General features: G+C 45.0%; 1 protein-coding gene across 3 annotated transcripts in view; it reads right to left on the bottom strand.

Annotated features, from left to right (window-relative positions):
- Positions 1 to 22,304, bottom strand: part of pam (peptidylglycine alpha-amidating monooxygenase) — a 353,785-nt gene that overhangs the window by 7,276 nt on the left and 324,205 nt on the right. For all 3 annotated transcript variants that reach the window (XM_078565974.1, XM_078565966.1, XM_078565978.1), the window contains 2 exons: positions 11,545 to 11,644; positions 385 to 444 (listed from right to left, as the gene is read on the bottom strand). In XM_078565974.1, coding sequence (XP_078422100.1) covers positions 385 to 444; positions 11,545 to 11,644 — 160 coding nt within the window. The remainder of the gene's footprint in view (positions 1 to 384; positions 445 to 11,544; positions 11,645 to 22,304) is intronic.

The following is a 22,304-nucleotide window of genomic DNA, read 5'->3' as shown; positions in this document are numbered from 1 at the left end:
GTGTACAAATTTGCTTCAATATTCAACAGATCCAATAATTGTTTAAAATTTGACTATTGATACTGTATAATTTCCTTTTAGTTAAAAAAAACTTGCATTTCATGACAACAGCACATCCCAAAGTACTTTACAGCCAATGAAATACTTTTGCAGAGTAGCCACTGTTATAATGTAGAAAACACACTAGTCAATTTGTGCACAACAAACTCACACAAACAGCATTGTGACAATGACCAGATAATTTGTTTTTGTGTTGTTGGTTTAAGGATAAATATTGGCCAGGATACCAGGGATAACTCCCTTGCACTTCTAAAATAGAATAGCTTATTTTTTTTCAATGAAAAGCTTGCGCTAAAAGATATTGCAGACACAGGACATACTTACCATCTATTTCATGCATCTCCATGCCAGGCCCAGCTTTCTTGACTGAACGGTGCTCAGCTTCTGAAATTAAATATAAAATATGTTCCTATATAAAGCTTACACCTCAGAGGTTGCTGGATTAAAACTTTAAAAGGGGAGTTAAATTACCGTTTTTTCCTCAAATCACTCAGTCATAAAAGGGAACATCTATATACTTACTGCAAACATCAATATTATGTAACATGTCCACATCCAAATTACATATAAGTGGAAACAAAACATATGTGAATCATTCAAGCAATGAATTACATCATCATGATGTGCTTATGAGACGAATGGGCCAAGGAAATCCTATCATCATTACTGAATCTCATATGATTCTATCCCAAATGAGCTATAATGAGTTATAAATATAAGGCAGAGAACCATTCCACATCTTTTGAATGACACCAAGGTATAATTCTAGGTTTCCCCCAGGAAAGCAGCACACTAGAGAAACTATTGAGAAATTTTTCACGCTCCAATGAAACTCCTATGTCAAATTAACAAAATACATTTATATAGTATCTTTGATATGGATCCAAGGCATAATCAGACAAAAAAAATGGAGAAATTCCAGGTTATTGGACCAAAGGGGATGAAGCCATAGCTGCTGGTGGTTGGAAGATTGCAGAAAAGGTTGGACTCAGAGGAACAAAGTTCGGTAGTGGGGTTGCAATATTGGAAAAGCTTGCAGAGAGGAAGGAATGAAGTTTTGAAGTGATTTAAACAGTCCCACCAAGCTTGACAATAGAGAAGCAGCTTTGGAAGATGATGGTGTTGCCAACTGTCAAAGGCTATAGAGTCTCCAAGGAAGATAAGGAACGGGGAAAAACACCACGGTTACAGAGCATGTGATTTGTGACTTTGGTTAGGGGAAATTCAGTTTTATAGCAAGTGCTAAAAGCTGATTGGAGAGATCCAAATATGGAAATGCATAAAAGACAAACATACAACTGGCAAACAATGGCATGTTCAAGGACTTTGAAGAGGAAAGGAAGGTAAAAATTGGGAATTAGTTTGCAAAGACAGGGGGGGTGGGGTTGAGGGTAGGTTTTGTGAGTTGAGGGATGTTCTTGTGGAGGCAGAGGGCATTGCTGAGGTACTAAATGAGTATTTTGTATCTGTCTTTAGTAGAGATGAGGATGCTGCCAATGTAATAGTAAAGAGGGACATAGTGATATTAGATAGGATAAAAATAGATGAAGAGGTACTTGGAAGGCTGCCAGTCCTCAAAATAGAAACCTGTTTGGATTGAATGTATCCTAGGTTACTGAAGAAATTAGGGAAGGAAATTGCAGAAGCCCTGGTCACAATCTTTCAGTCTTCCTTAGATGTGATACCCGTGTTAGGGTACTGGAGGATTACAAATGTTACACACCTGTTTAAAAAAGGGGTCGATTGAGAAGTAGCTACAGGCCAGTGAGCCTAACACTGATGGTAAGGAAACTTGTAGAGACAATAATCTGAGACAAAATGAATTGGCATTTGGAAAACCATAGGATAATAAATGAATATTAGCACAAATTTATTAAAGCGAAATCACATTGACTAACTTGATCAAGCATTTTGCACGAAATGTTGGGAGAGGCAGATAACATTAGAATAGAGAATAGTAAGTTAACAGATGGAGTCAGAGTAAGGGAGTAAGTAATGAAGTCTAATTCAGGGTTACGTTGCATGTATGTGAATACATGGAGTATAGTTGATAAAATTCAGTAGTTTCAGGCACCTTGTGGGATTATGATATTGTGGCGATAACAGGGACCTGGCTTAAGGAAGGGCAGATCTGGGTGCTAAATATTCCTGGTTACAAAGTGCTCAGAAAAGATAGGAAGGGGAAAAAAGGAGGAAGGGTGGCGTTTTTGGTTAAGGAGAGTATTGCAGTACTGGAATAAGAGGATATGTCAGAGGATTCAAGGATGGAATCGATTTGGCTAGAGCTAAGGAATGGAAGGGTGTAATGTATTGACCAACAGCTAGTGGGAAAGATATAGAGGAACGAATCTGCAAGAAAATTGCAGAGAGGTATAAACATCTTAAAGTAGTTATAATGGGGGACTTTAATTACCCGTATATAGACTGGGATAGATGTAGTGTAAGGGGCAATGAGGGAAAAGCATTCCTAGATTGTGTTCAGGAGAATTTCCTACAGCAGCATGTGTCCAGTCCAACAAGAAAAGAGACACTGCTAGACCTGGTTCTTGGGAATGAGGTGGGCCAAGTACATCAAGTGATAGTAGGGGAACATTTAGGGGACAGAGATCATTGCATCATAAGGTTTAGGGTTACGGTGGAAAAGGATATTGGTCAATCCAGACTAAGAATAATCAACTGTCACAGAGCAGACTTCAATGGGGCAAGGACGGAGCTGGTCTGGATAGACTGGAACCAAAGGTTGGTGGGAAAAACAGTAGCTGAACAATGGGCTACTTTCAAAGAGGAGATGGTTTGGGCACAGTCAAGGCATGTTCCCTCAAAAGGGAAGGGTAGGACAAACAAATCCAGAGCTCCCTGGATGACAAAGGAGATAGAAATTAAGTTAAAGAAGAAAAAAAGTATGCTTAAGACAGGTGTCAGGTAGCAAATACAGAGGAGCTGAATATTACTTAAATGGAAAAAGACTGAAGAAAGCTACAGCACAGAGGGATTTGGGGGTCCTTGTGCATGAATCCCAAAAAGCTAGCATACAACTTCAGCAGATAATAGATAAGGCAAATGGAGTGTTGGCCTTTATTTCAAAGGGAATGGAGTATAAAAATAGGGCAGTCTTGCTAAAACTATATAAGGCACTGGTTAGACCACACCTAGAATACTGTGAACAGTTTTGGTTCCCTTATCTAAGGAAAGATATACTGGCATTGGAGGCAGTCCAGAGAAGGTTCACTAGGTTGATCCTGGGCATGGGGGGGATTATCTTATGAAGAGAGGTTGAGTAGGTTGGTCCTGTACTCATTGGAGTTTAGAAGAATGAGAGGTGACATTATTGAAACATATAAGATTCTTAAGGGGCTTGACAGGGTAGATGCTGAGAGGTTGTTTCCCCTTGTGGGTGAGTCTAGGACCAGGGGGCATAATCTCAGAGTGAGGGGGTCACCCATTTAAGACAGAGATGAGAAAGAATTTCTTCTCTCAAGAGGGTAGTCAATCTGTGGAATTCTTTACCGCAGAGGGTTGTCGAGGTTGGGTTGTTCAGGATATTCAAGGCAGAGACAGACAGACTTTTAATCAGTAAAGGAATCAAGGGTAAAGGCAGGAAAGTGGAGTTGAGGATTATCAGATCAGCTATATTCTCATTGAATGGCGGAGCAGACTTGATGATTCGAATAGGCTACTTCTGCTCCTAAGTCTTATGGTCTTACAATTGAGAACCAAGCTGAATACAGAAGGTTCAGAAGAGACGTGGAAACGCAAATACGAGAAGCAAAGAGGGATTATCAAAAGAAACTGGCAGCTAACATAAAAGGAAATCCCAAAGTATTCTATAAGTACATCAATAGTAAAAGGTTGGTAAAAGGAGGAGTAGGGCCGATTAGGGACCAAAAAGGGGATTGAGACAGAGGCAAGAGGCATGACTGAGGTGCTAAATGAATACTTTGCATCTGTCTTTATCTATGAGGTAGATACTGCCCAGGCCATAGTGACAGAGGAGGAAACTCAGTCACTAGAGGGGTTTAAAATTGATAAGGAGGAGATATTGGATAAGCTGTCGGTACTTAAAGTTGATAAGGCACCAGGACCGGATGAGATGCATCCAAGAATATTGAAGGAAGTGAGAGTGGAAATTGCAGAGGCACTGGCAATAATCTTTCAATGTTCCCTGGATTCGGGGGAGGTGCCAGAGGACTGGAGCATTGCAAACATTACGCCCTTGTTCAAAAAATGTTGTAAAGATCTGCCCTGTAATTACAGACCAGTCAGTTTAACTTTGGTGATGGGGAAACTTCTGGGACAGAATATTACGCCCGGCATGCGGGCGTGTGCCCGACACGCACGAGTACAAAATGACGTGTGATGATGTTGGCCGTGCGTCCTGACGTCATCGTGCAGTCTCGTGATATTTCGTTTGGCGGGCACATGCCGGAGTCGGCTGTGCGCCCGCAGTTAATTAAAAAGCCTATTAAGGCCATTAACAATCTAATTAAATTCAAATTTATGCTGCCCGTCCAAAATAGTGGTTGGCGGACAGGCGAAAAGGCCAAGCGGCCTTTACATCTTTTAGGAACCTTATCCATGAGCGGGATGAGGTTTCCTAAAGCAAATAAGCATTAAATAAAAACTTCATTTTAATTAGAAACCTATCCCAGCTCATAATTTTTATTCTCTTCATTATTTTTTTTAACACAGCGCTTCAATCTCCCTGAGGCAGCTCCGTGCCTCTGGGAGATTGAAGCACTCTTTCTCGGTCATGCGCGAACTGCGCGCTAGTCCCGGCTCTCGCTCCTCCCCCCAGCCACACAGGCAGCGCTCAACGTTGCTGCTCGCAATCCACACTGGGCGGGCCTTAATTGCCCACCCGCGTGAAATCACGTTGCGGAGCCGATCGCGGGTGGTGGTCAGCTTCAAGACCGCCCCTGCCAAACACCCCCTGCCAAGGGCAAAATCTTGTCCCTAGAAACAATTATTCTGGATAGAATTAATAGTCACATGGAAAAATTTGGATTGATTTGGAAGAATCAGCATGGATTTGTTAAAGGAAAATCGTGTCTAACTAATTTGGAGCTTTTTGAAGAGGTAACAGAGATAATTGATGAGGGCAAGGCCGTTGTTGTGGTGTATCTGGACTTCCAAAAGGTATCCGTACAGTGCCACATAACAGATTTGTGAGGAAAGTTATAGGTCATGGAATAAAAGGGACAGTAGCAACGTGGATACAAAATTGGCTGAGGGATAGGAAACAAAGAGAAATGGTTAATGGGTATTTTTCCAGCTGGAAGAAGATTTGTAGTGGGTTCCCCAGGGGTCGGTATTGGGACCTTGCTCTTCCTGATATAAATAAATGATCTAAATCTTGGTGTGCAGAGGACAATTTCAAAGTTTTCGGATGACACAAAACTTGGGAGAATTGTAAACTGTGAGGAGGACAGTGTAGAACTTCAAAAGGACATCAGCACATTGGTGGAGTGGGCAGATGGGTGGCAGATGAAGCTCAACGTGGAGAAGTGTGAGGTGATACACTTTGGTACAAAGAACATGTAGAGACAGTGTAAACTAAAGGATACTATTCTAAAGAGTGTGCAGGAGCAGAAAAACCTGGGTGTAGATGTACATAAGTAATTAAAGGTGGCAGGACAGGTAGAGCATGAATTTGCAAAAGGTGGATCATGCTTGACTAACCTAATTGAATTTTTTGTTAAAGTTACAGAGAAAGTTGATGAAGGGAATGCAGTTGATGCTGTTTTCATAGATTTTAAGGAAGCATTTGACAAGTAATATCTGAAAAGCTGGTTAACAAAACTAAGGCTCATGGAATAGAAGGGCCAATATCTGCTTGGATAAAAAAAAATTGTCATTAGGGCAAAAAACAGATAATCATAGAAAAAGGTGGTTTTTCAGACTGGAGGATGGTAGACAGTGGTGTTCCCCAAGGGTCTGTGCTGGGATTACTGCTTTTTTTGATAAAAATTAATAACTTGATGTTGGAAAACACAGTAAACTCAAAATTTGTTGATGATACTAAACTTGGAGGTGTGGAGAACAATGAGGATGATACCAATCGACTGCAACAGGACATACATAGGCTAGCAGAATGGGCAGACAAGTAGCACGTGGAATTTAAGTGTGATGTGATGCGTTTTATCAGAAAGGATAGGGAGAAGCAATGTAGGGCAACATTTTCCATTGTGGGGAGGGGGAGAGTGGGCGCAGGCCCGATCACCGCCCGTGATCAGGTCCATGCCGCCAATTTACGTGGGCAGTCCAAATAAGCCCCTCCAGCGTATTTGCCGACTCCCGTGGATAGCAGGAGTGTGCGGGCGGCGGTGGGCGTGCACAGACGGCTGGGTCCAATGGCGACCCGGCAGTCTGTTTAAAAGAAGGCCTGGCAGCCTTCTGTAGGCTGCTGACAATGGCCAGTTCAGGGCGCACCACAGGGGGTTGGGTGAACAGGCCAGGCTGGAGGGAAGGGCAGAGGAGCAGGCCAGGCTGCAGGGTCTGCCACAGGAGCAGGGCAGGCTGTAGGTAGGCCAATGCGCCCCTCGTTTTTCAGATGAATGCCTTGCTGCCCTCCTCGAGGCGGTGGCAGCACGGCTGGGTCCCCCAGGATGGGAGGAGGCGGCCCCCCGATATGACCAAACGTGCCTGGGAGGAGGTGGCGGAGGTGGTGAGCTCCCACGACGTGGTGCGGCGCACCTGGATCCCAGTGCCATAAGCGCTTCAATGATTTGTTGCGCTCTGGCAGGGTGAATACCATGTTGGCATTGGGCATTTAACCCAGCAGGTAGCCTTAGCCTTTGAGGCCCCCCCACCAAGTCTTACTGTCGTGGCTGCATTGAATCATGTTGGGCATTTTTCCTTTGCTGGGTGGGCAAGCAGATAGTGCCCATGTTTAGATCAGCCTGAGTGGTTCATGAGGAAATGAGTTCTTCCCCGCACCATATGTTGCTCTTAGTCACACATGACTAGTCTGGGGGCAACCTGCAGGGGATGCAGCTAGGTGCATACTCAGAACTCCAGCACATGTCCTATTCAGGGTGATGAGATGGTGGAAGGGGAGCCTCAAGGTGTCGCGGCAAAGAACCATCTGCTGCCCTCTATGCTGCATGTAGTTGTGCATCCAAGTGATGTACGCAGCATGTGTCCAAGGAGCTGTTGAGGGGTTTGGGAGCAGGCCTACTACCTTTGTGTGTGATCAGCAGCAGTAGGGAGAGGAGGCACTGGAGACCTGATATGGCCCACTGTGGTTGGGGTGCGGCGTGCGCAGAGTCCATGTGCAAATTGCCATAATGAATGGTGTTCTCTCTTTCTCAGGAGAAGAATGCTCATAATGCCTCGGAGCTTGCAAGGACTGGAGGCGGCCAGGCACACCTCCTCATCTGAAGCAGATTTGAGCAAGAGGCCCTTAAGCTGGAGAGGTGGCATGCACCCAGGTTAACTGGTGTCGTTGAGGCTGGGGTGGAACGGCCAGGTATTTGAGGCCAACAGTGAGATCCACAATATCCTTCCAACATCCATAGCACTGATGATTGTAAAATTTGTTATTGTTGCAATATTGCTCGGTCACAGAGTGATTGAGTCAGAGATGTGCAGCACAGAAAAAGGCCCTTCGGCCCATCGAGGATGCACGGGTCAAACACGTACCTAACTATTCTAATCCTATTTTCCAGCACTAGGCCCATAGCCCTGTATGCCATGGAATCACAAGTGCACATCCAAATACTTATTACATGGAATGAGGGTTTGTGTGTCTACCACCCCTTCAGGTAGTGCGTTCCAGATTCTCACCACCCTGTGTGCGCAAAAGTTATTCATCACATCCCCTGTAAACCTCCTGCACCTTATCTTAAATCTATGCCACCTGGTTATTGATCCCTCTGCCAAGGGGAAAAGTTCCTTTCTGTCTACCCTATCTATGCCCCTCATAAGTGTATACACCTCAATCATGTCCCCCCTTAATCACTTCTGCTACAGGGGAAATAACCCCGGTCTATGCAATCTCTCCTCATAACTGAAATTCTCCAGGCCAGGCAACATCCTAGTAAACATCCTCTGCACTCTCTCCACTGCAATCACATCCTTCCGATAATGCGCATTTCAGAACTGCACGCAGTACTGTGGCTGTGGCCTAAGCAGCGTTTTCTACAGTTCAAACATTACCTTCCTGCTCCTATATTCTATGTCTTGGCTAATAAAGGCAAGTATGCCATATGCCTTCTTAAACATCTTATGTACCTGTCCTGCTACCTTGCAGAAAGGCCTGGATAGAATGGACGTGGGGAAGATGTTTCCATTGGGAAGAGAGACTAGGACCCGAAGGCACAGCCTCAGAGTAAAGGGAAGACCTTTTAGAACAGAGATGAGGAGAAACTTCTTTAGCCAGAGAGTGGTGAATCTATAGAATTCATTGCCACAGAAGGCTGTGGAGGCCAGGTCATTGAGCGTATTTAAGACCGAGATAGATAGGTTCTTGATTGGTAAGGGGATCAAATGTTACGGGGAGAAGGCCGGAGAATGGGGTTGAGAAACTAATCAGCCATGATTGAATGGCGGAGCAGACTCGATGGGCCGAATGGCCTAATTTCTGCTCCTATGTCTTATGGTCTTAAGGGGCCAGTCGACATGCACACCAAAGTCCCTCTGATCCTCGTTACTTCCCAGGGTCCTACCATTCATCGTGTATTCCCATGCTTGTTTGTACTGCCCAGGTGCATCACCTCACATTTATCCACATTAAATTCCATTTGGCACTCATCAGCCCATCTGACCAGCCTGCAATGTAAGGCTATCCTCCTCACTATTTACCACCCCACCAATGTTTTGTCAGTGTGTGCACGCTAACTGATCCACTGTTCTTGTTGTTCCTTTCAGCATCATCAGAGCATGGCCGGCAGGAGGAGCAGCAGATGACCCCTCTCACACCTGAGGGCCCTCAAGTGTCACCAGCGTCACACCATTTCTGAAAGGCAGGCACCAGCACAGATACTAGCACCTTGGTGGGAATCAGAACAATGGCTTGTGTCCCGGGGGACAGTGGCGAGGGCACTTCACATTTGCTGGAGGAGCTGGCAGAGACAGAGGGTGCCGATGGCGCCAGCAGTCGGATGACTGCACGGGGCCAGGCAAAAGCTCAGTCCGTGTGTGATGATGTGCCTCTGGAGTCGTCTGCGACGCAGCAGCTGCAGGAAATGCAGCCGGGTGTGTGGGAGCATCTGGGTGTGATACATGAGGCTATGCTTTGTTTGGTGTCTGTGGTGGAGGAGTCTACGCGGATGCTCGCTGAAGCTATGAGCCACATGTCCGAGCGCCATGTGTCCTCCATGGAGAGACTGGCGATTCTTGTGGAGAGCCTCCTCCAGGAGACCTGCCATGGCTTCCTGGGGATGTGCTTAAACCAGCAAGCCCTCACTTCGGCAATGAGCTCAGCTGCTCACATTGCCAGTGTGGGAGTTGGTGTGGGCATCAAGCTTCCCAGCTTGTTGCCCATCCATCCACGGTGAGCAGGGAGGTCCGAGGCGACCTCACATCGGTGCAGCAGCTGCCTGTCGTCTCTGCGGGCTCCTCTCACGGCGTGGAGGGCACCAGCTCCTCCGCCCCTCTCCCAGTGACCGTATCATCTGGTGAGGCTGCGACGACTGGGGAGATGCCAGCTGTGGAACAGGCAGATCTCTCGCAGGTGGGGCCAGCACATGCTCCATGGGCCAGAGGATGACCGCCAAGGTCATCGAGGCCAACAGGGCAACAGAGTCAGCAGGTCGTCTCAGATGCCAGTCCAAGCGAGGGGGCAGCACCAAGATGTAGCACCCGAAAACGTAAACAGAAGGCACCTTAGGCACACCGTGGGTTTCTCACTGGTGCTTTTGTGTTGGCCCGAGATTAGGTCCTTAGGATTTCTTTTTGCTTGACAACAGTGTTTTTTAATAATTGGGAGAACTTCTGATTTGAAATTTAAAATTCAGATGTGTGACCATGGCTGAGGGTGGCTCGTTTGTTCTGCATGTGCATGTTTAAGAAAACTGTCATGCGTCTTTGTTTGGGCATTCAAAATTATGTCCAAAGCTGATGACCTGGCAGATTTTGCACTTAGGCGTCGAGTATGGATGTGCCAGGCAAAGCTGGTCCTGCTGATCCATTTGTTTCGTGCTAGCTGAAGGTTCGTTGGATTAAAGCCTCCTGGGTGTCCCTGCCTCTTTGGTGTAGTCCCGGGACAGCGTCTCCCTCCTCAGCATTCCCCTATGCTTGCTCATCCTCAGAATCAGTACTGGACTCATTGTGTGCAGCCACAGACACTGCTTGAATGTCTTCATCGTCCACTGCGTCCTCCCTTTCCAGTGCAAGATTGTGTAGAGCGCAGCATGCGCCCCCGCATGTCAAACTGAAAATTCTGCCCATAGACTTAATAACACAGTTCTAAAGCGTGTACAGGGAAAAAGGGACTCAGGGGTTCCTGTGCATGGATCTTTGAAGGCGGCAGGACATATTGAGAAACTGGTTAGCAAAGCTTATGGGATCTTGGGCTTCATAAATAGAGATGTTGAGTACAAATGCAGGGAAGTTCTGCTAAACCTTTATAAAGCACAGGTTAGGCCACAACTAGAGTATTGCGCCCAGTTCTGGTCACCACACTTTAGGATGTGATAGTCCTTGAGTGGATACAGAGAAGATTTACCAGAATGGTGCTACAGATGGGTGATTTTAGCTGTAAGGTTATGTTGGAGAAGCTGGGGTTATTCCTCTTGGAGCAAAAGAGATTGAGGGACGATTTGATAAGAGGTGTACAAGATTATGACATGTTTAGATAAGGTAAATAAAGAAAAGCTGTTCCTATTAGCTGATGGTACAAAGACTAGGGAACACAGATTTAAGGTTTTCTGGAAGTGATGCAGAGGGGATATGAGGGAGAACTTTTTTTCGCGAGCGGTAATGACCTGGAACTTGCTGCTTATGATGGTGGTGGCAGCAGAGATGATGAATGATTTAAAAAGGAAACTGGATGGGTGCCTGAAGGAAATAAACTTGCAGGGTTACGGGGATAGAGTGCGGGAAGGAGACTGGCTGGATTGCTCTACAGTGAGCCAGCATGGACTTAATGGGTTGAATCGTCTTCTTTGCCATTATGAATTTCTGACCTATCACTGCCTTGATTATGGCTGTGATGCTATATCACCACAGTACATACACTAGCCAGGACGTCACAGAACCAACTTAATTTAGAGCACCAAGAAAACCACATTTGAAGTCAGTGGTCTAAATTCTCCATACCTCACACTTGATAGGCAGCATGAACCATAGTTGTCACTTGGTACTTTGGTAAGAGGTGGTTTAAAACTCAAGTTTTAAAACAAATAATAAAATGGTGATTAATTGAAACTATTTTCAAAATAATGCTTAGACAATAATCATAAACTTATCCAGTTCAGGAGAATACATATACACAACAGTGAAGTCAAATAAAACATAAATGAAATAAATCAACTGAAAGCTTACTTTCTGCTGGTACAAATTTCCACACTGTGTTTGCTTGAACATCCCCAACATATATAGTCTTATCATCTGCTGCAACAATGTCATGTGGCATCAAGAAGTTCTTAAGAAAATAAATAAATCCATGTTAACTTGCATATAAGAGTAAAAAATTGCAACATCCCATTCTTTTGAAAATACCATGATGTACCAAGACATAATCTGAAGTACAAAAAGTTTGGCATAATTATTCCAAGTGCCCGAAAAAAAACAATAGCAGTTGAACCTTGAACTGTTTCTTCTACCTCTGCAACACTGCCCACTGTCACTCCTAACTCAGTCCCTTTACTACTAAAACCTTTATATGCATATATTTGTCACCTCCAGATTCAACTATTCTAACATCCTCTTTGTTGGCTTCCCATCGTTCATAAGCTCCAATTTGTCCAAAGGTCTGTGGCATGAATATGCCCAGCACTAAGTCATGCTTATCTATAACCTCTGTCTTCACTGACCTACATTGGCTCCCAGTCCCCAACACATCTAAGTTTAAAACCCTGATCTTCATTCTCATGTTTTGGGATTTCTCACTGTACTACAATGGTAGGATTTTGGTGTAATTCATGTTAAAATAAGTACTATTAGGATCATATTGTCATTAAGAAGTTAGATTTATAGAGTAACATAGATCAAAATGTATATTAGAATTCAAATAAAGCACTTAACCAAAATATTTTCAAATGAAGTTAGCTTAGGTGCCACTTAGTAGCTTAGGTACCATTCGGGAATATTAAAGACCACTATATAACTGCAGAATGTTGCTGTCTTTGGGGTGATGTGTTCATTTGAGTTTATTGTAGGGTACTTGCCAAAAGTTCACTCCCAAGAGATAGGAAGGGAGCTTACTAGTATAGTATGTTATCCCACTAATAAGATGATGGGATATGCTTATGTAAATAGAGGGAAGAGAATTGGTGCAAAAATTAGTGACATTTGATTACAACTGTTGCTTAATGGCCTGGATCTTGTGGCCAGTGGCGAAGCACAGGCGTTCACTGCTAACCCTGTGAAAAAGTACGACCCCACCTTTTCTGTAGGGTGCAGTGGGAACTTGCTCTCACAGCTGTAGTATGAATTTAATGTCAGAATGAGTGGAGAGTTGCAGCGGCGCAGCACATCGCTGCGGAAGCCCTTTTAACATCATGAGCTGAAGATACCCTTGAGGTCTGTGTTTAACTCAACAACAGGTAGGTTTTTCTTGATTCTTCTCCATTTTTAGTTTGATGTATTTTTAATTACAGCTCCTTCGTACACACCCCCTCCCCCCAGCACCCTTGAGGAGAAAATCCTCCATCAATTGCTGTTTCCGACTTTGGTGCAACTGAGGAGCTGGGGTCGCGGGGTAGCTGGAGGAGGTGGGAGAGGAGCCCGGGTTTTTAAGCGAGCAAGTGGAGCCAGGATGTGGGGAGAAGAGCCAGGGGAGCAGTAGTGTTGGTAAAAGTGACGCGCTCATGAGCAGGCTCTGCATCTGTTAGGAGCATCCCTTAAAAATCAATGTAAAAAGCTGTGTAAGTTCTGGGCAATCAGCCCAAGTTCCAGGCTGACAGAACCCATTGGAACCATCAGCATGAGCTCATCTGGAGTCCATTCAGGTGCACTGCAAGTTCTGGATTTGAGTGCAAGTGGCCTCTCCAGAAGTTGCAATGCTGCTAAGGCCCTCAATAGAAGTGAATGTCTCAACGTTCACAGCAATTAGAACTGCAAGATCTGGGCCAATACATTCATTTGCTATGTGTAAAATAAGGCAGCTCATGAATTCTTACCTGGCCTCATCTCACTAAAGTGTTTTCGGTCTGTCTACTGAAAGATTGGAAAATGCACATCAGGGCACAAAGATGTGATATCTAAGAACATACTATAGTTATGCTCTTAGCTTATACTATTACATATTGGGGAGTACAGCCACATCCTTAATTTAAGGCAAGGGAATCACTTTCAGAAATGACCAGCACTGCTGAATCTGAGACAATTTCTAAAGCAAATCTGAAGCTTGTTATGCCCAAGTTTAAATTTAACCTATCTCAAAACACTTCTCCAGCCCGAATTCCTCTTTTGGAAACTGCATTTCACCATTTTGTGAATTTTCTCCCATGCCCTACTGTTGGAGGCATAGCCTTCAGCATCCAGGGTCTTCTGTGCCTGTTCTCCCTCCTTTAAAATTCTTTTCATCTCTTCAAAAATCATTCATATCACTCCATATCACTCCATATCACTCCCTCTTGCTTGGCATGTATGATGTTATGCTTATCGATGAAGTACCTCCGAATCCTTTTTACATTAATGAGGTCTTGCATCAAGACTTCAGGGAGTTAGGCAGTAGACTAAAAAGAAAGACCTCTCAGGTTGTAATCTCTGGATTACTCCCCGTGCCACGTGCTAGCGAGCACAGAAATAGGAGAACAGTGCAGATGAATACGTGGCTTAAGAGTTGGTGCAGGAGGGAGTGTTTTAGATTCGTGGATCACTGGGACCGTTTCTGGGGAAGGTGGGACCTGTACAAAGGAATGGTCTACATCTGAACCAGAGCGGGACTAACATCCTTGCGGGCGGGTTTGCTAGTGCTGTTAGGAGGAGTTTAAACTAATTCGGCGGAGGGAGGGGACACAGAATGCTAGCAGAATAGGGACACATCATAATACAGTAAAACAATCAAGTCAGAGGGAGTACAGCTGCATTAAGTTTCCAGGGAGTAAGGCAAGACTGGATGGCCTCTACTTTAATGCCAGGAGTATTACAGGTGAAATGGATGAGTTAAGGGTGAGGACTGACACGTGGAATTGTGATAATAGCAGCCATCACTAAGACGTGGTTGAGGGAGGGGCAGGATTGGCAGCTCAACATTCCGGAATATAGAATCTTCAGGCGAGACAGGGGAGGGGGTAAAATAGGAGGAGGCATTGCATTATTAGTTAAGGAGTCAGTTACTGCAGTAAGGAGAGATGATACCTTGAAGGGGGCATCGAATGAAGCTTTGTGGGTAGAGCTTAGGAATAAAAAAGGGGCAGTCACATTGTTAGGTGTTTATTATAGACCCCCAGATAGTCAGCGGCAAATTGAGGAGCAAATATGTGCACAATTTGCGGAGATGTGTATAAACAATAATAGGGTAATTATATTAGGTGATTTCAACTTTCCCAACATTAATTGGGATAGACATAGTGTTAAGGGCTTGGATGGAGTGGATTTCTTGAAACTTATACAGGAGAACTTTTTAGGTCAATATGTGAGGCTCCAACAAAGGACATAGAAACTAGGAGCAGGAGTAGGCCATTTGGCCCTTCGAGCCTACTCCACCATTCATTATGATCATGGCTGATCATCCAACTCAATAGCCTGCTCCCGCTTTCTCCTTATACCCTTTGATCCCTTTCACCCAAGAGCTATATCTAACTCCTTCTTGAAAACATACAATGTTTTGGTCTCAACTACTTTCTGTGGTAATGAATTGCACAGGCTCACCACTCTCTGGGTGAAGAAATTTCTCCTCATCTCAGTCCTAAATGGTCTACTCCATATCCTCAGACTGTGACCCCTGGTTCTGGACTCCCCCACCATCGGGAACATCCTTCCTGCATCTACCCTGTCTAGTCCTGTTAGAATTTTATAGGTTTCTATGAGATCACCCCTCATTCTTCTGAACTCCAGCGAAGATAATCCTAATCAACTCAATCTCTCCTCATATGTCAGTCCCGCCATCCCAGGAATCAGTCGGGTAAACCTTCGCTGCACTCCCTCTATAGCAAGTACATCCTTCCTCAGATAAGGAGACCAAAACTGCACGCAATATTCCAGGTGTGGTCTCACCAAGGCCTTGTACAATTGCAGCAAAACACCCCTGTTCCTGTACTCGAATCATTTGGCTATGAAGGCCAACATACCATTTGCCTTCTTTATCGCCTGCTGCACCTGCATGCTTACCTTCAGCAACTGGTGTATAAGGACACCCAGGTCTCGTTGCATATTCCCCTCTCTCAATTTATAGCCATTCAGATAATAATCTGCCTTCCTGTTTCTGCTACCAAAGTGGGTAACCTCACATTTATCCACATTATACTGCATCTGCCATGCATTTGCCCACTCACTCAGTTTGTCCGAATCACACTGAAGCATCTCTGCATCCTCCCCACAGCTCACCCTCCCACCCAGCTTTGTGTCATCTGCAAATTTGGAGATATTCCATTTAGTTCCCTCATCTAAATCATTAATATATATTGTGAATAACTGGGGTCCCACCACCGATCCCTGCGGTACCTCACTAGTCACTGCCTGCCATTTGGAAAAAGACCCATTTATTCCTCTTCGTTTCCTGTCTGCTAACCAGTTTTCTATCCATCTCAATACACTACCCCCAATCCCACGCGCTTTAATTTTACATGCCAATCTCTTATGTGGAACTTTGTCGAAAGCCTTCTGAAAGTCCAAATAAACCACATCCACTGGCTCCCCCTCATCAACTCTACTAGTTACATCCACTAAAAATTCCAGTAGATTTGTAAAGCATGATTTCTCTTTCATAAATCCATGCTGACTCTGTCCGATTCTGCCACTGTTTTCCACGTGCTCAACTATTAAATCTTTTATAATGGACTCTAGAATTTTCCCCACGACCGACATCAGGCTGACTGGTCTATAATTCCCTGTTTTCTCTCTGCCTCCCTTTTTAAATAGTGGGATTACATTAGCTACCCTCCAATCTGTAGGAACTGTTCCAGAGTCTACAGAATCTCGGAAGATGACCACCAATGCATCCACTATTTCTAGGGCCACTTCCTTTAGCACTCTGGGGTGTAGATTATCAGGCCCCGGGGATTTATCGGCCTTCAATCCCATCAATTTCCACAACACCATTTCCCTACTAATACTGATTTCTTTCAGTTCCTCCCTCTCACAAAACCCTGTGTTCCCCAACATTTCTGCTATGTTATTAGTGTCCTCCTTTGTGAAGACAGAACCAAAGTATGTATTTAGTTGGTCAGCCATTTCTTTGTTCCCCATTATAAATTCCGTTTCTGACTGTAAGGGACCTACATTTGTCTTCACCAATCTTTTTCTCTTCACATACGTATAGAAAATTTTACAGTCAGTTTTTATGTTCCCTGCAAGCTTACTCTCGAACTCTATTTTCCCCTTTTTAATCAAAACCTTGGTCCTCCTTTGCTGAATTCTAAACTGCTCCCAACCCTCAGGTCTGTTGTTTTTTCTGGCCAATTTGTATGCTTCTTCCTTGCATCCAATACTATCTCTAATTTCCCTTGTAAGGACGGCGCAGTGCTGGACCTAATTCTGGGGAATGAAGCCAGACAGGTGGCTGAGGTGGTGGTGGGGGAGCATTTTAGTGATAGCGACCACAACATGGTACAGTTTAAATTTGTTATGGACAAAGAAATAGACAAGTTGCAAAAAATTGTTTTGGATTGGGGGTGAGTGAATTTTAGTAAAATAAGGCAGGATCTGGCCAAGGTAGACTGGGAACAGCTACTTGTGGGGAAATCTACAGAGGAGCAGTGGGGGGGCGTTCAAAAAGGAAATGGGGAGGGTACAGGCTCAACATGTTCCCTCTAGGGTGATAGGAAGGAGTAACAAGCCCAGAGAACCATGGATGACCAGAGATATTCAGGTTATGATGAGAAGGAAAGGAGAGGCTTTAGCAGGTACAAGGGAAGCAAATCAACGGAGGCATTAGTGGAGTACAGAAAGTGCAGGGTGGAGCTTAAGAAAGTAATTAGGAGAGCAAAGAGGGGATATGAGAAAGCTCTGGCTGGTAAAAGTAGGGAAAATCCCAAGATATTCTATAAGTATATCAATGGGAAGAGGATAACCAGGGAAAGAGTAGGGCCCATTAGGGACCAAGGGGGCAATCTATGGGTGGTGCCAGAGGACATCGGTAGAGTGTTGAATGAATACTTCACATCTGTCTTCACCCAAGAGAATGAGGATGAAGGTATCGAACTTGGGGAGAGAGACTCCGAGGTTGTTAAGCAAATTGATATAGGGAGTGACAAGGTATTGGAGGTGTTGGCAGGTTTAAAAGCGGACAAATCTCCAAGTCCAGATGATTTGTGTCCCAGGCTGCTGAGGGAGGCAAGGAAGGACATCGCAGGGGCTCTGACCCAAACTTTTAATTCCTCTCTGGCCACAGGGGAGGTGCCAGAGGACTGGAGAACAGCTAATGCGGTTCCGCTATTTAAGAAGGGTTGTAGCAATAAGCCAGGGAACTACGGGCCAGTGAGTCTCACGTCAGTGGTAGGGAAACTATTGAAGAAAATTCTGAAGGAGAGAGTCCACTTGGAGAGGCAAGGTTTGATCAGGGATAGTCAGCATGGCTTTGTCAGAGGGAGGTCATGCCTGACAAATTTGATTGAATTTTTTGAGGTGGTGACCAGGTGTGTAGATGAGGGTCATGCAGTTGATGTAGTTTATAAGGATTTCAGCAAAGCCTTTGACAAGGTCCCACATGGGAGACTTATAAAGGCGGCAAATGCACATGGGATACAGGGTAATTTGATAAGGTGGTATCAAAATTGGCTGAGCTGTAGGAGACAGAGGGTGATGACAGAAGGCTGCTTTAGTGACTAGAAGCCAGTGTCCAGTGGCGTACCACAGGGATCTGTGCTGGGTCCCCTATTATTTGTAATTTCTATAAACGACATAGATGACTATTTGGGGGGTAGGATTAGTAAGTTGGTGGATGACACAAAGATTGGCCAGGTGGTTAACAGTGAGGTTGAGTGTCTTGGGCTACAGGAAGATATAGACGGGATGGTCAAATGGGCAGATAAGTGGCAGATGGAATTTAACCCTGAAAAGTGTGAGGTGATACACTTTGTGTATACAGGAGTAACTTGACAAGGAAGTATTCAATGAACACCATGACACTAGGAAGTTCTGAGGAACAAAGGGACCTTGGCGTGTGTGTCCATAGATCTCTGAAGGCAGAGGTGCATGTTATTGGGGTGGTGAAAAAGGCATATGGGACACTTGCCTCTATTAATCGAGACATAGATTACAAAAGTAGGGAGGTCATGTTGGAGTTGTATCGAACCTTGGTGAGGCCACAGCTGGAGTATTGTGTGCAGTTCTGGTTGCCACATTATAGGAAGGATTTGACTGCATTGGAGGGGGTGCAGAGGAGATTCACCAGGATGTTGCCTGGGATGAAACATTTAAGTTATGAAGAGAGGTTGGATAGACTTGGGTTGTTTTCGTTGGTGCAGAGAAGACTGAGGGGCGAGCTGATCGAGGTGTACAAGATTATGAGGGGCATGGACAGAGTGGATAGGGAGCAGCTGTTCCCCTTAGTTGAAGGGTCAGTCATGAGGGGACAAAAGTTCAAGGTGAGGGGTGGGAGGTTTAGGTGGGGATGTGAGGAAATACTTTTTTATCCAGAGGGTGGTGACGGTCTGGAATGCACTGCCTGGAAGGGTGGTGGAGGCGGGTTGCCTCACATCCTTTAAAAAGTACCTGGATGAGCACTTGGCACGTCATAACATTCAAGGCTATGGGCCAAGTGCTGGTAAATGGGATTAGGTAGGTAGGTCAGGTGTTTCTCACGGGTCGGTGTAGACTCGATGGGCCGAAGGGCATCTTCTGCACTGTGTGGTTCTGTGATTAATGTTGCTATAAAGAAGCAGATTGGTGGAATGTCTCATTGTTGTCCTTCAATCCTTGAATTATTCAAGTCAATACCATTTAAGAAGTAGGTTTAACAGTAAACATATATTTACATGTATGTAATGTTAGCTTTGTAGGCTACATGGACAAGCAACAAGGATATTCTGAGCCAAGCAAATCGGAGGATACTTTTTGATCTTCATGGTCTTCTTTCTGTCTCCTTAATGTTGAGAATTAACAAATCTTTCCTCCGCTCTCTTATTTTCCTAACACCTTACTCGTAAGGCAGTTCAGAAAACTTTCTCAATAATCTTTCATTCCTGCCTGATGGTGCATCTAAGGCAAATAACCTATTGTGAACACTAACGTGCATCATACTCCTCCACTCCACTGCACAATGCACTGGAGTAACAATACACCACAATAGTTTGTGAATCTATTACCCATAATTTGATCACAACTTCTGTGCCAATAAAGGACTCACATTGAGGTTACTGCAGACAACTGAAAATTCAGTTTAAAAGCAAAAAACTGCAGATGCTGGAAATCCAAAACAAAAACAGAAACAGAAATACCTGGAAAAACTCAGCAGGTCTGGCAGCATCGGCGGAGGAGAGCACAGTTGATGTTTCGAGTCCTCATGACCCTTCAACAGAACTAAGTAAAAATAGGAATGGGGTTCCACCCCCCAACCCTTAAACCAGCTTATATTTCACCCCTTTCCTATTTTTACTTAGTTCTGTTGAAGGGTCATGAGGACTCGAAACGTCAACTGTGCTCTCCTCCGTCGATGCTGCCAGACCTGCTGAGTTTTTCCAGGTATTTCTGTTTCTGAAAATTCAGTTTATCACACTGCTGGCTGGCCTCCCATATTCTACCCTCCGTAAACTTCAGATCATCTAAAACTCTGCTGCTCTTGTCCTGTCTCACAGCAAGATCTACACTGACCCATGGTTAGGCAGGATCTCAATTTTAAAATTCCCATCCATTTTCAAATCCCTCCACGGCCTCACCCCTCTGATCTGTAATCATTTCAGCCCTGCAACTGACAGAGATATTTGTGCTCCTCTACTTCTGACTTCAGGCGTTTTATTCACTCCATTATTGACATCCAAGCCTTCAGCTGCCAAGGCCCTAAGCTCTGGAATTACCTCCCTAAACCTCTCCCTTTCCTCCATTTAGATGCTCCTTAAAACCTCTCTCTTTGTTCAAGCTTTTGGTCAATTTGCCCTGATATCTCCTTGGGGAGAATTTTCTCCAGTCGGTGGTTGGTGGGGGGGGTTTGGAAGGGAGCGGGCGCACAGCCGATCGCCGCCCGCCGCCATTTTACATGGGCGGGCCAATTAAGGCCGCCCAGCATGACGCGCACTCAGAAGCCCTGTGCAGGTGGGGGGTAGTGGGCTGAGTCGGGGCCTGTGCTCTTTCGCGCATGAGCACATAAATCTCCCTGAGGCACAGAATTGCCTCAGGGAGATTAGTTCGATTTCTAAAAATGTTCATAAAGAAGAAAAAAAAAATCACAGTATCACATGAACTGGGACATGTCAATTAATTTTATTAAAAAAATTTATTAAATCTTAAAAACCTTCATGAAACCTCATCCCGCCCATGAATGAGGTTTCATGATAAATGTGAAGGCCGCCTGGGCTCTTTGCCTGCCCGCCAAAATTAAGGCTGGATGGACAGCTCAGTTAAGTATGTTAATTGATATTTAAATGGCCTTAATAGGCCTTTGACAGTTTGGCAGGCGTGCAGCTGACTCTGGTGTTCGCCCGCTGAACTGAAGATCGGAATGACGCGCGGTGACGTTGGGATGCACGCCCGACGTCACCGTGCGTCATTTTACACATCGGTGAACGGGGCCTGCCCCTGCTCGCCAACCCAAAGATTTTGGCCCTTATGTGGCTCAGTGTCAAGTTTTATTTGATAACACTTCTGTGAAATGCCTTGGGAAGTTTTGCTATGTTAAAGGTGCCACATTCTAGGAAGATACATCATAGGAAGGATGTGATTGCACTAGAGAGAGCGCAGAGGAGATTTACCAGGATGTTGCCCGGGCTGGAGAGTTTTAGTTATGAGGAGAGATTGGATAGACTGGGGTTATTTTCCCTGGAGCAGAGGAGAGTAAGGGGGAACAAGATTGTGGTGTATAAAATTATGAGAGACATAGATAGGGTAGACAGGAAGGAACTTTTCCCCTTGGTGGAAGGATCAATAACCAGGGGGCATTGATTTAAGGTAAGGGGCAGGAGGTTTAGAGGGGATGTGAGGAAGAATATTTTCACCCAGAGGGTGGTGGGAATCTGGAACTCACTGCCTGTAAGGGTGGTAGAGGCAGAAACCCTCATGCCATTTAAGAAGTATTTGGATGTGCACTTGCGATGCCATGGCATACAAGGCTATGGGCCTAGTGCTGGAAAATGGGATTAGAATAGTTAGGTACTTGTTTGACCTGTGCAGACCTGATGGGCTGAAGGGCCTTTTTCTGTGCTGTAGACCTCAATGACTCTATAAATACAATTTGTTGTTTGCAACTCTCTAAAAGATCCTGGATTTTGCAGTAGCAGCAAAGGAATGAAGCTTCCAGTTAACTATGCCGACAGGCACCCACAGGGCTTTGGAGCAGAGATTTGCTGTCATCAAGTGTGTTATCCTACACAGTGCTCTCCACAGGGGATGAATGGTGTCTGGACAAGAAACAGTAAGGCTTTTCAGCCAATCAGATTGAAGAATATCACTGAGAAATACAGCCCCCAATACTGACAGGGTGATCGAGCAGATGGTTGGGAAACCCAGAAGTTTTGACTCCACAGTATGTGACTTTTGTTTGACAGGGTCCCTGCCCGGAAGTAAGGCTGATTGACAGGTTTAGCCTCTGTTTAGGCGGGAAATACTCTGCCACTAGCCACAGCCACAGGTTAGCAGCTTTCAGGTTGTGGTGGGAACCAAACCCCAACCCCAGGAGGGGGTGGGGTGATGATATATTACCCTGGTACATACACTAGCCAGAAGCCACAAGTTCACAGGAGCCAACTTAATTTAGAGCACCAAGTGTGGTTCAATCCCAGCGAAACAAATAAAGCTTGGTGGCCGGGGCGCAGGCACTCCTGCTT

This window comes from Cetorhinus maximus, chromosome 2, assembly GCF_964194155.1.
Source record: "Cetorhinus maximus chromosome 2, sCetMax3.hap1.1, whole genome shotgun sequence".
Taxonomy (NCBI): Eukaryota; Metazoa; Chordata; class Chondrichthyes; order Lamniformes; family Cetorhinidae; genus Cetorhinus; species Cetorhinus maximus.
This window is presented reverse-complemented; position numbering and strand designations above follow the sequence as displayed.